The sequence below is a fragment of the Glycine max genome, chromosome 15 (assembly GCF_000004515.6).
Source record: "Glycine max cultivar Williams 82 chromosome 15, Glycine_max_v4.0, whole genome shotgun sequence".
NCBI lineage: Eukaryota > Viridiplantae > Streptophyta > Magnoliopsida > Fabales > Fabaceae > Glycine > Glycine max.
This window is the reverse complement of record NC_038251.2, coordinates 20,873,397-20,884,946: the sequence shown is the minus strand read 5'-3', so window position 1 is coordinate 20,884,946 and position 11,550 is coordinate 20,873,397. Positions and strand designations below refer to the sequence as shown.

Sequence of the window (11,550 nt, the reverse complement as noted above, 5' to 3'; positions counted from 1 at the left end):
ACGTGTATGTATTTGTATAATATTAGTATGTACCTAGTACTACACATATAATTAACTAATTAAATCATGAAAAACAACGGCGCAGCTGGTAAAACCTATCACCCATTCCCATAAAGTACAATCACTGTGCGTCTTTTTGACTCTTAGCTATTCAAGGACACATAGGAATATATAGCAAGATAAGACTATAAAAAGCTGGCCCATGCTGCTGGTCACCCTTTAAAAAATCAATGTTCCTCATGCCAATCCAAAATAAATGCTAGGACGTGTCAATTATACAGTTTTGGCTCCTTGTTACACCTAGATAATTACCATGATGCTTAATTAAGCTTTGAAATTCTGTTATTAGACAATTAACCGCAGAACATGCACACGGGTCATAATCTTTTTTTGTCATGGAAAAGGAGGTAGCTCTAGTCCTTCATAGAGCAAACCGGGAGCATGACTTAGCAGCCATGATTATCTTGGCATCTTGGTTTTACATCCCCTATCTTTTAATCATTTGTTCCCTTCACGCTCTTGGTTTCTGTCGTTCTAGTCAGCTTATTCATATTCCTTTGCAATCGATTATGTCTTTGATTGTTCACATTTCACTGAGCAAACCGGGAGCATGACTTAGCAGCCATGATTATTCATATTTCTCAAATTGTGTCCTGCTTATATGCTTCTTTTTTTTGTATACTATTTACTGAAATTTCGCTGGAAACACTGCCATGGACAGAAAAGTTATCTGTGATGTTGGGGGTTAAGATGATTATTTAATGCTTTTCTCTGCTCCTTCAGTCTGAATTTTTCCATTATGGTTGCAGACCGTTGTCCTCAAAGTTGGTATGTCATGTCAAGGGTGTGCTGGAGCAGTAAACAAGATTTTGGGAAAAATGGAAGGTATTTTTATTCCTGCAAGCTATCTTTACTATCAGATCCAAAATGAAAATGATCTAGTAATTGTAGCAATGTAGTATCTTACACGTGAATTTTTTTGTAGTAGTAAACTCAGAAAAAATGCAGATCAAACCCGTGTGTTCTCTGTCAATTCCATTGACAAACTAGTGCCTTTCTTCTGTCAATTTTATCACAATCAAAATATGTTGCATGCTTTACATTCTAAATTTTTAATTATCATAACTATTTGGTTTGTTTTGTTAATTTTGATGTTCTTTTTCATTCCTTTGTATAATTTCTTTAAATCTGTGTGTAATGCCATTTGTAATGTTAAACACCAGAAGTTCCAGTTAATATCTTTTTCTCTTAAACTTCTTGCCATTTTCTGTTGGGTGATTAAGTGGTTTTCCTGTTCACAATTAACTTTCGGACATAATCAAGAATACCCTGCACAAGTCAAGGGCTGTTAAGGCTGACTAAAATTTACCAAGACTCAGCAAAATAACATAACATGGAGAGTGTTAAAAAAGTGTGTACTCATAACAAGGGTAGAGACTGAGGACCACCAGCCGGAGACACCGGAACAGACTTCTCTGCCTTTGCAGCCACAACCATTTGCTTCTTCTTCATTAATAATCTCTTCCTCGTCCTCACTTTTCTCATTGTTTGCAAGTCCCCAAACCTTACTATCACCATCTTTTCTTCTTCTGCATTTGTCCCCATAGTGCTCTTGGCTTCCTCCACAACCATTGATTTAAAATTTATACTCTTGTTTCGAATAGACAAATATAAACAAAAAAACACATTAATTAAGAAAATGAATCAGTACTGGCATTTAGTTGTATTAATTTTATTTAAAAATAAATATTTTTTTTTCTAAACTACCCTTTCTAAAAACTTGATAACAAACAATTTTAAATGAGCATATGAGAATGAAAGTTGCTTTCATATGGGAAAAAGAAATAACCTCAGGCTTTAATGGAAGCAGACACTTTTAAATTGTTGAGTTGCTTTATTTATTATGGGTGGTGTCGTGATACAGTCACGTATGTATGTAATGTAAGCTTTCAAAAACTGAAAGTGCTTTAAATGAGCATGAGTTATCACAATATATAGGCCATCAAATGCAATGATCATCAAATGATGATGCTTTATTTATTAATGAGTTTTGACTTTTGAGACTCTTCTTCTACTTGCACTTGGGTTCTTTCCAGTTTTAATTCCAACATTCTAACTCCAACCATCAACTATGGATGTCACCTCCACTCTTTCGGCACTAGCATCACCGACATTGCTTTGCACTCCTCCGGGATCAAGTCAGAAAGAGGTATGTGATGTGTTACTTGTTGCTTCTAGTTTGCTGTATTTGTCCCTCTTGAGCAACTAAAAAATATTCTTGATTTTTTACTCTTATATAATTAAAGATTTGTTTGTTTGTTTGCTATGCGTCTTCCTTTCAATTCCCATCTCATCCTTAACGTTAAAATCAACAAGCTTATTCACAAATGGTTGATTAGTTTCCATAATCTAGATAGAGGATCGATAAACAAAACTATGGAGATTAGTGTATCTTATAATTACCTCAACAGTGGCCATTTGGAATGCAAAGAGGGAAAGTAATAATAGGATGAAGTATGAACTGGAAAGGAAAGCTAAGAATAAAAGAGAGTGGTTGTGAGTTGATCGAAGTAAGAGAGGTTTAAATATATAGTTGTAGAGTCTTCAACACTAATACCTTCCTAGAGAGTGTGAGGAATGGCCACTTCCAAGAATCTTTTTCAAGCACACAACTCATGCCACTATATACCAAAAAAATAAATATAATAATAACAGAGATCACCATTTCCAGTTGTAAATGATTTTTGTTTCCTTTCATTTATTTTTCAAAAATATTACTTTGACAAATAACTAGAATAAGAGATACACGAATATATATATATATATATATATATATATATATATATATCACTATTTATATTCATATATTTTAATTTATAATTTATGCTAGCATATAAATTAATAAAATAAATTATTATTATTATTATTATTATTATTATATTATTATTATTTTTAAATTTTTATTATTAATCAATTTAGTAGTAGTATTCAATTTTAACTTTGGACCATTTAAATAAGGTAAAGATATTTAACTCCAACCATCAACTATGGATGCCACCTCCACTCTTCCTTTCAATTTTAACTTTGGACCATTTAAGCTTATTTTGGCCTAATTATTCAATTTTACAAGGAATATACACCAGACATATCTGGACTTTGTGCAATGTCGCGCTGCTTTCCATTTCCACCACCAGGATATACAAACAAGGGATATGAAAAGAAGGCTATAACAGAGGACGTGGAATTACTGACAAAGGTTAACGTACTTTCCTTATATTCACAGGGTACATTTTGTTTCATTATCATGATTTGGGATGCAAAAATGAAATTTCTTGTCAATTGTGTAGTTGTTAAATATAAGATACAAAAATGAATTTAATAAATGGGATGTATTGAGTGTTAATAGGAGTATATTAATTATTAGCTGTTAAAAAAATATGAGTATATTATTAAATATACTTAATTACTTTAACAATATATATTCAATATTCTTTTTTGTATTTTTATCATATAGCCATGCATGTGAATACAAAAGAAGTTAGTAAATTAATCACTATCATTATGCTTCACTTGTTTTCCCTCATTTATACTTTCTAAATTTACTGCACTGTGCACGTTTATTTTTTTCAAGAGTTAATACTTTTTATAGAGATAATTTTGTCCGGCTCAAATATTAGAACAATTATAAATTACAAATTAAGTGGGATGGAATGAAATGGCATGGAATAAAATTACCATGTATCTAGAGTCTTGATATAATCCACTCTTACTCCTCTAGTACTCCATGCATACCCTAGCTTTGTATGGTTAATATTTATTATACACATCTTCTGATTCATTTGTTACATTTGTTGATGAATTTTCCTATGTTTCTTTACACATAATGCTTGTATTAGTATTTATTTTTTCACTTGTTGCAACACTTAAGTGAATCAGGATCATAGCCAAGGCAATTTTATTTGGAGGATCCTGAGCTTGCCCATACAGTTTCATTGTCCCTGAAGGTATCCCTCTAATTTGTATTTTCTTATTCCTTTACATTATCTTCTTGAGGAAATTCACCCGTGTGTTATCACTGGTGTGAGTTGTAGTAGCCATATGAGAAAACATTAAGTGCTAGTCTCTACACATGTTTAAGAATTATTAGTTTATATTGTCATGAGAAATCGCATCCATGTCATACAGTAACATACTAATAAGTTCTACAAAGGTCTTAGTTATACTCAGTTGTAATCACTTGAACCTGAAAATCAATTTTTAAAATACTAATTTGATTATTATTGGTTCAATCACAGCTAAAATATTTATTATTGAACTGATGGTCTTATCGGTTGGTTTTCAAAATATTGACAATTTTCAATTGAACTGATGCTATGATGGTTGTCTAAAGAAATGATGTAGAAAGTACCCCTTCTACATCGGTTATTAGCAAAAGCTGAATTAGAATGATGTAGAAGAACAATCATTCTACATCGGTTATTAGAACGACCGATGTTGAATGTTTCATCGTGAGATAGGAATCTATGACGGTTCAGTACATACCCGATGTAAAATGATGACCATTTTACATCGGTTGTCCTGACAACCGATGTAGAATGATCATCATTCAACATCGGTCATTTAACCATCGTTGTGTTTCAAAGACTCTGGGTTACAACGACGCGTGATAACCGATGTAGAAAGGCGTCAATAACCGATGTAGAAAGTCTATTTTCTAGTAGTGAAGTGACATGTTGTTTCTTCCCCCACCTTGGAAAATTGGCATAAGGTCGCTTCATCTCCTAGGAGCACATTCCTTCTTTGAAAATTATTGATGATTGGTAGTTGATCCATACACAATCTCAATACAAAGTGCTGATTTTTTTACGGCACCTTTAACTTCTATGCTATCTCAAACTCATTTGCGATTGAATCAACAATGAACTTGTGAATAACACAATATGATGAATTTGCCATGTATAATCCTAAATTTTCTACCTCCCACCTCCATCCATCACACTTCCCCTCTATAGGAGCTATTGCATTTATGTCACCTTCTAGACTATCCCTAATATCCCATTCTTCCCATATAAAGAAATGTCTTCTCTCACTAAGACTCCACTGCCACACTCCCTCCTCCCACAAACCCATGTCCTTTAACATTGCATCATGTTGTTCAAAAAGAAGAAAAGGCCTAGGATATTTGTCTTTCAAAGAGCTCTTCTCTACCCATACATCTCTCCAAAAAGTTATATTATTATCATCCCCTACTTCCCTTGAATACACACTTCCAACCACTTGGTGGGATTCCCTCCGCTACACATTTTTTTTAGATCCCTCCACCATATAGATGTTAATATATTATAGCTACTTACCTCTAAATCTCTCCAACTTCCATATTTTGATATCAACACCTATCTCCAAAGATAATCTCCCTCCCCACTTAAACTCCACCTCCATTTTCCTAGTAATGCTTCATAAAAAATAATAATTAATGTCCTTAACTCATAAGCCCCTATGACTTCTAAGACATGTCTTCCTCCAACTAACCCAAGCTATCTTCCTCCTCCCCTCCTCACAACTCCAAAGGAAATTCCTTTGAATATTAATCAATTTAGTAACAATACATTTTGGAACCTTAAAAAAAGAAATAAAAAATAAAGGAAGAGAAGCAAGGATCAAATTTATGAGACAAACCCTTCTAGCAAAAGATAGATGTTTATGCTTTCAAACCACCAACCTCTTTTGGAACTTTTCAATGATAGGTCTCCACATCTCCTCCCTCATTGGTTTTGCTTCAATAGGTACGCCCAAGTATACCAAAGGTAGTGTCATCATCTGTAAATTTAACAAATCCACTACTACAAAATTACCTTTCTACATCAGTTAAAAGTGTCTTTCTACATCGGTTATCACGCGCCATTATAACCGGTGTCGTTGAAACACCTACGTCTTTCTACATCGGTTGACCAACCGTCTTAGAAAGGCGTGGTTCAAAGATGGGTTTAGAGACCAACCCGTCTTAGAATGAGCACAATGTAGAATTGTGCTTATTCTACATCAGTTGTGGCGACGAACCAATGTAGAATTGTGCTTATTCTAAAACGGGTTGGTCTCTAAACCCGTCTTAGAATGTCTTATTTCTACATTGGTTGTCCTAATAATCGGTGTAGAATGTCCGACATTCTACATCGGTTGTAGCTGTGAAATGTCTTAGAATGCTACCCCATGGTAAAACATTCTACATCGCTTTTCCTAATAACCGATGTAGAATATCCACCAATCCTACATCGGTTATCCTAATAACCGATGTAGAATTATTAATTTTTTTATTTTTTTTTCCTTTTTGTTCATGAATGGCAATAACAATGCAAATATAATTAAATTTTTCGGAATTCTAAGACGTAGTTACACCTGAACCAAACCATAGACAAAAGCACAAATTCACATGTCCATTACCAATTTTCCATTTGGCTCCAACTTACTTACAAGACAGAAAGAAACACTACTAGAAAAACAATAATTTACGACAGGGACTCTACGGCGGTTGTTTGGGAACCGGTGTAGAAAGTAGTGCGGTGTCATTTTTGTAATTATAGTAAGAATAAAAGCTTTTTACGACATTCATTTTAAGACGGTTAGTAAAAACCGTCTTAGAATGTTGTATAAAATTAAAATTACGGCGGGTTGTTTAAAAAAACTGTCTTAATTCATTTGGATTAAAAAAACAAAATGCGCACCTCATGTTTTCCTCTCGCGCTCTTGAACATTCTTAACCCTATTTGTTCTCGTCCCTCTCAACCACTCCACCCCATCGCACCCCACTCCTTTCCTCCAAACTCTAAAGCTTGTATCACTCCCTTTCTCAGTTACTCACACGGCGCCACCGCACACCTCAGAGACCCCACCGTCGGTCGTCCAACCATTCATGCTGCCGCAACACCACCAACCCCTCCGAACTGAAGCTAGGGTTTCCAAGCTAGCGTATGAAACAACGATCTCTCCCTCGTGCTTTTCGATTCCCTTCAATTTTTCATGTTTCCAACTGAACAAAATTAGGGTTTAGTTTGGTGTGTGTGATGAAGATTGAGGAATTGGATGATGGAGAGTGTAGTAGGGACGAGGAAGAGAAGTGTCAGAGGCAGATTGTGAGCATTGATGCAAAGAGAGCGTTGGTTGGAGCAGGTGCTTGGATCTTGTTCTACCCCACACTCTTGTATAATGTGCTTCGTAACCAGATTGAAGTTGAGTTTAGGTGGTGGGATCATATTGACGAGGTTTTGCTCTCTCTCTCTCTCTCTCTCACACACACACACACACACACACACAATCCTATTTTTTTTCGTTCTTGATTAATCATGGTTTTGTTGTTTTGAATTGTTGTATAATTGTTAGGCGAGAATCGTAATTGGGGTTTTATTGAAATTTTGTTTGTTGTTATTTATAGTTTTTGTTACTGGGCACTGTTCCATTCCCCAAAGATGTTCCTCACTTGAATAAGGTTGGTGTGGGTGGTGTGATTACTCTCAATGAGCCCTACGAAACCTTGGTGCAGTTGTATCAGGTAAGACATATCCCCTTCCCTTTTTTAGAATGCTTATTTTTTACATTTTGTGTGCAGCTGGAAACATGTCGAATCTCTGATGTTTGTGTGTTTAATTGATACATGAATAATGAATTTCTATATAAGCAAAATAGTTTCACAATATATTTAGCCTATTTGTTTTAGGAGAAATAACCATTAATGATATCTTGGTTTTTTTGCTTGATTTGTTTCAGGCTCACGGGATTGATCATTTGGTGATTCCCACCAGGGATTATCTCTATGCCCCCTCCTTCGTGGATATCAATCGAGCTGTGCATACTTATGTTTTTCCATACTTATGTTTTTCAGGTTGAATATAAGTTCATGACACCTGCTGCTGCACTAGAATATAAGTTCATTATTGTAAATTTATTTATAACAACATGATACATTATCCTCTGTTTATTTATAACAGCATGATACAGTACTGGAGTTTGCTAGTAGTTACTGTCACAGTTCTCTATGTTAAGGAAAAAATGATGGTTAAATAAGTCATTTTACTATATTCATTTCTTTTATGAGGATTGTTTTCTAGTATTAGGTACCTTAGGAGATAGGATAAATGATTATGTTTCTTTGTTTAGGCTCTTTGTGCCTTAAGGATATGATCATCTAATGCAACTTGGGTTATTAAATGCATGTGTTTGTTTGACATACCTTTTTGGATGCTTTTTTCTAATCAACCCTGTTTTTTTGCTCAAAATCTTCCTATTTTCTGATAATAGTTAAGAAATCTAACTTCATCAAATTGATGAAATATTCATCCTCACTCATTTGTGATCTGGCTACTACAGTGTCTTGCTTTTCAAAAAGATATTGTTGCCACTTGCCACCAGCAGAAACTCATTAGGTGGAAGTTGCATTCCTGTTTATTGAAACGCTTTCTAACGTTACCCCTTTCTAATTATCTCAACTATGCTAGATGGCATAAGAGCAGGTTTAATTTTTCTGATTCTGAATGCTTTTTTGCTTCTGTTTACGCTTGATATGTATTATACATTTTGCCACTGTTTTAGGCTTTTCAGATTAATTATGGATTGCTTTGCTATGTTGGCTTTTTGCAGGCTAAAGCTGTGTTGCATGAAGTTATTAGGCTGGCACCAAAATTGCATGAGTCGTATCACACCCTTGGACTTGTCTATACTTCACTCTAGGATTATGAAAGAGCTATGGCTTTTTACTTGATCGCTGCTCATTTGAATCCAAAAAGATTCATCTTTTTGGAAAATGATTTTTACCTGGTCCACGTGAGATGGCTTGTCAGTTTTGTTGCCACTGTTACTTTTTGTGATTTTTTTTAATTGGCAAATATTAATTGTTAGTTTGTTTTGGTGAAGATATTATTCTGGAATAATTTGGCTTCATGAATTTGTACTTCTATTCTGATTGTGAAAGAGCATCAAGTTGCATCAAGCTAGTATTAATGGAGAATATGGTTCACAATTAACTTCATATTTTATTCCAAAATGCCTCTCCACTTTATTTTTCTTCCTCATTGTCCTTGGTGTTTGTTACACAACTAGAAAAATAGAATTCAAAGACGGTGGAAAACGCTTTTCAAAGACGGGGGACACACGTCTTTGAAAGTAACGACGTTGTAGAGGTGGATATTTCTACGACGGTCGTAAAAGGACCGTCTTAGAAACACAAGATAAACAAAGTCGTGTCTGAGACAACACTGATGTAGAAAGCACTGCTTTCTACATCGGTGTTGTTACAGGAACGACTTTGTTTGTCACGTATTCTACGACGGTCGTTTTATGACCAATGTAGTTTGCCATGTGTTCTACAACAGTCCTTTTACGACCGATGTAGAAAGTTTTGAAACAAATTTAAAATTTTTCCATGAGAAAAAAGCATGGAAGGATTGTACCAAGACCCATGAACCGAAAAAAGATCAAAACCTGTAAAAGTGATCTACTGTCAATGTAGTTTTTAGATTGCACAAAAATATGCTTTTAAACAGCAATTAAGGACATATAATTAAATATTAAGCCCACAAATTTCAAGATAAAAAGAAAAGAAGTGCCAACTGTTTTATGCTTTTAACCCGCAATTAAGCCCACTCATTTTTTTATCCTATCTATTTATCAGCACTTAGATAATAAAAAAAACACATTATTGAGTATTAAATTTAGTGTACATTCTCTAAACTAATGTATGGTGTGCACAAACTATACCGTGATCTAAACATGCAATTAATGTTGTAGACTATAGTGGGAATCAGGGTGTTATTTACCACACCATTAGCTAATAATTGAGCTATTGTGAAAATGTTGGGCAAATAAATAAGCCACTTGGGAGCCAAAGGCTTGCTGTAATCATCTACAAAGTTGCTAAAAATAAGGCCTGCAGCTTGATATCCAAATGCCCAATAGCCAGAGATAGCTATGCTAAGGAAACTCAATGCAACTACAACATAACAAACACATAGTCCTTTGAGCATTTTCCCTTCTACCGGGGGTGCTAACGTTGCCTATAATAAAAATGTGTATTTTTCTAATTAGAAGTTAAAATACTTTGATGGCGTGGGTAGCATTAACAAGTTCTATATGTTAGAGTGAACACATTTGATTGTTTCTAACCTGAATTTCTGGAACTATTCTGCAACCATAAGTGTTGGCAACGATGGGAATGGCATTAAAGATTCCAAATAAGCGATTTGTTGTGTCACCTATTAAAGAGTAATACTTTTCTGGCCCATTTGATGATTTTCCTGATTCAGTAGACATTTTGAGAAAATTCAGAAAAAAAAATGCACTCAATTGCAAGCATAGGTGCTAATTAGTTAATTGGATTATTAATGAGGGGAAAGAAAATACCAATATATATGGAAGTTGCAGTAGCACAAGCACCGTAGGATAAGCACATGACCAAAGACACCAGATTAATATGTGGCATTTGAGCCAAAATCAGCATGAAGTATCCAAATATCACTACAAACTCATAAAGCTTCATAGTTCCATTTGGATTTGACAACAAGTAAATTGTCTGTAGCGGATGCCATTAGGAAAAGCTCTTAAAATCAATATATTAATATATATTTAATATGCTAATTTGTTGTCCATTTTATAAACATTATATAACTTATTTTTTTTATACTTTCTTTTCTTTCCATGTAAAATCTTACCATCAAACATATGTTTAACATCACATTTAAACTTAACATCCCCTGATGTACAGATTATATATTAGAAAAAAAACACTATTCACCTCATAGTCATACTACCAGAGAAATGTGAATTATTTAACAAATATGGACAAGTAGGTTTAAATTGAGCAGAACAAGTGCCAACAGACAACAGATTCTCATAGTTTAAATTGAAATCCTCTAAAATGAAAAAACAGAAGGAAAATATCAAGATATGGTAAACACATGTAGAAGATATTCAAATATGGACACGTGTAGAAGGAAAATATCTGAAGTTTAACTACGTCTACTTTGGGCTCACTCTTGAGCACATCTTTGAGCATGCTGCACAATTTTTCCTACAAGGAATTCAAAGCAAAGCCTGAGACATTGAGCTTCTACAGAAGGCATGAATTAACAACTATGCATAAGGAAAGTATGATATTAAAAAATATATGATAGTGGGGATCATTGGAACTGGCTTTCAATGCATAACTAATGTGGAAGATGCAATGATGCAAATGTTAAATATAGTATATAGTATATATACAAGGCATATACCTCACCCAAAACCAAGACAACATTGTTATATACAAAGGCCAAATACATCATAGCCTATACCCTCTATCCATCCTGTGGTATTTATCACCATGCCTGAAGCTCTAGATTCAACATTTCAAGTAAATTGTCTGTCAATCATCCCTGCAAGCTCCTTAAGAAGCACTTTATACAATTCTACATTGTTACTGCAAAAAAAAAAAATTCTACATTTAGATAACTAACCATTGGAGTCTGCACTCAAAAAGTTGCAATCTCCTCATCGGATCCTCTGTTTTTTTTTGTCTTACCAATATGT

General features: G+C 34.3%; 2 protein-coding genes across 4 annotated transcripts; one reads left to right on the top strand and one right to left on the bottom strand.

Moving 5' to 3' along the window:
* The first annotated feature begins 364 nt into the window (after nt 1-364).
* Nucleotides 365-8,907, top strand: LOC100787468 (phosphatidylglycerophosphate phosphatase PTPMT2). 3 transcript variants are annotated; one of them, XM_041010118.1, is made up of 7 exons: nt 365-885; nt 2,097-2,209; nt 3,131-3,256; nt 3,937-4,004; nt 6,849-7,256; nt 7,427-7,543; nt 7,759-8,907. In XM_041010118.1, exons 5-7 carry the CDS (start codon nt 7,059-7,061, stop codon nt 7,876-7,878), a joined length of 435 nt encoding a protein of 144 aa, XP_040866052.1. In that variant the 5' UTR covers nt 365-885; nt 2,097-2,209; nt 3,131-3,256; nt 3,937-4,004; nt 6,849-7,058; the 3' UTR covers nt 7,879-8,907. The 3 variants fall into 3 exon arrangements, with proteins under 3 accessions (XP_040866052.1, XP_014622947.1, XP_040866053.1); XM_014767461.3 differs by having other exon boundaries at nt 3,937-7,256; nt 7,759-7,873; nt 8,629-8,907; XM_041010119.1 differs by having other exon boundaries at nt 3,929-4,004.
* Nucleotides 8,908-8,963: 56 nt separating this feature from the next.
* On the bottom strand, nt 8,964-10,522 carry LOC100790137 (GABA transporter 1-like). Its single transcript, XM_003547506.1, has 4 exons — nt 10,387-10,522; nt 10,150-10,280; nt 9,804-10,040; nt 8,964-8,978 (listed from the first exon to the last, which is right to left on the bottom strand). The coding sequence occupies exons 1-4, from the start codon at nt 10,520-10,522 to the stop codon at nt 8,964-8,966; spliced, it is 519 nt and encodes a 172-aa protein (XP_003547554.1).
* Between the last annotated feature and the right edge of the window lie 1,028 nt (nt 10,523-11,550).

Coding starts and splice junctions, on each gene's coding strand:
- LOC100790137 (XM_003547506.1), bottom strand. CDS start 10,522: ATGAAGCTTTATGAGTTTGTAGTGATATTTGGATACTTCATGCTGATT. Junction 10,281..10,386: donor TGCAACTTCCATATATATTG/GTATTTTCTTTC, acceptor CTACTGAATCAG/GAAAATCATCAAATGGGCCA. Junction 10,041..10,149: donor GAATAGTTCCAGAAATTCAG/GTTAGAAACAAT, acceptor TTTTTATTATAG/GCAACGTTAGCACCCCCGGT.
- LOC100787468 (XM_041010118.1), top strand. CDS start 7,059: ATGAAGATTGAGGAATTGGATGATGGAGAGTGTAGTAGGGACGAGGAA. Junction 7,257..7,426: donor GGTGGGATCATATTGACGAG/GTTTTGCTCTCT, acceptor TGTTATTTATAG/TTTTTGTTACTGGGCACTGT. Junction 7,544..7,758: donor CCTTGGTGCAGTTGTATCAG/GTAAGACATATC, acceptor GATTTGTTTCAG/GCTCACGGGATTGATCATTT.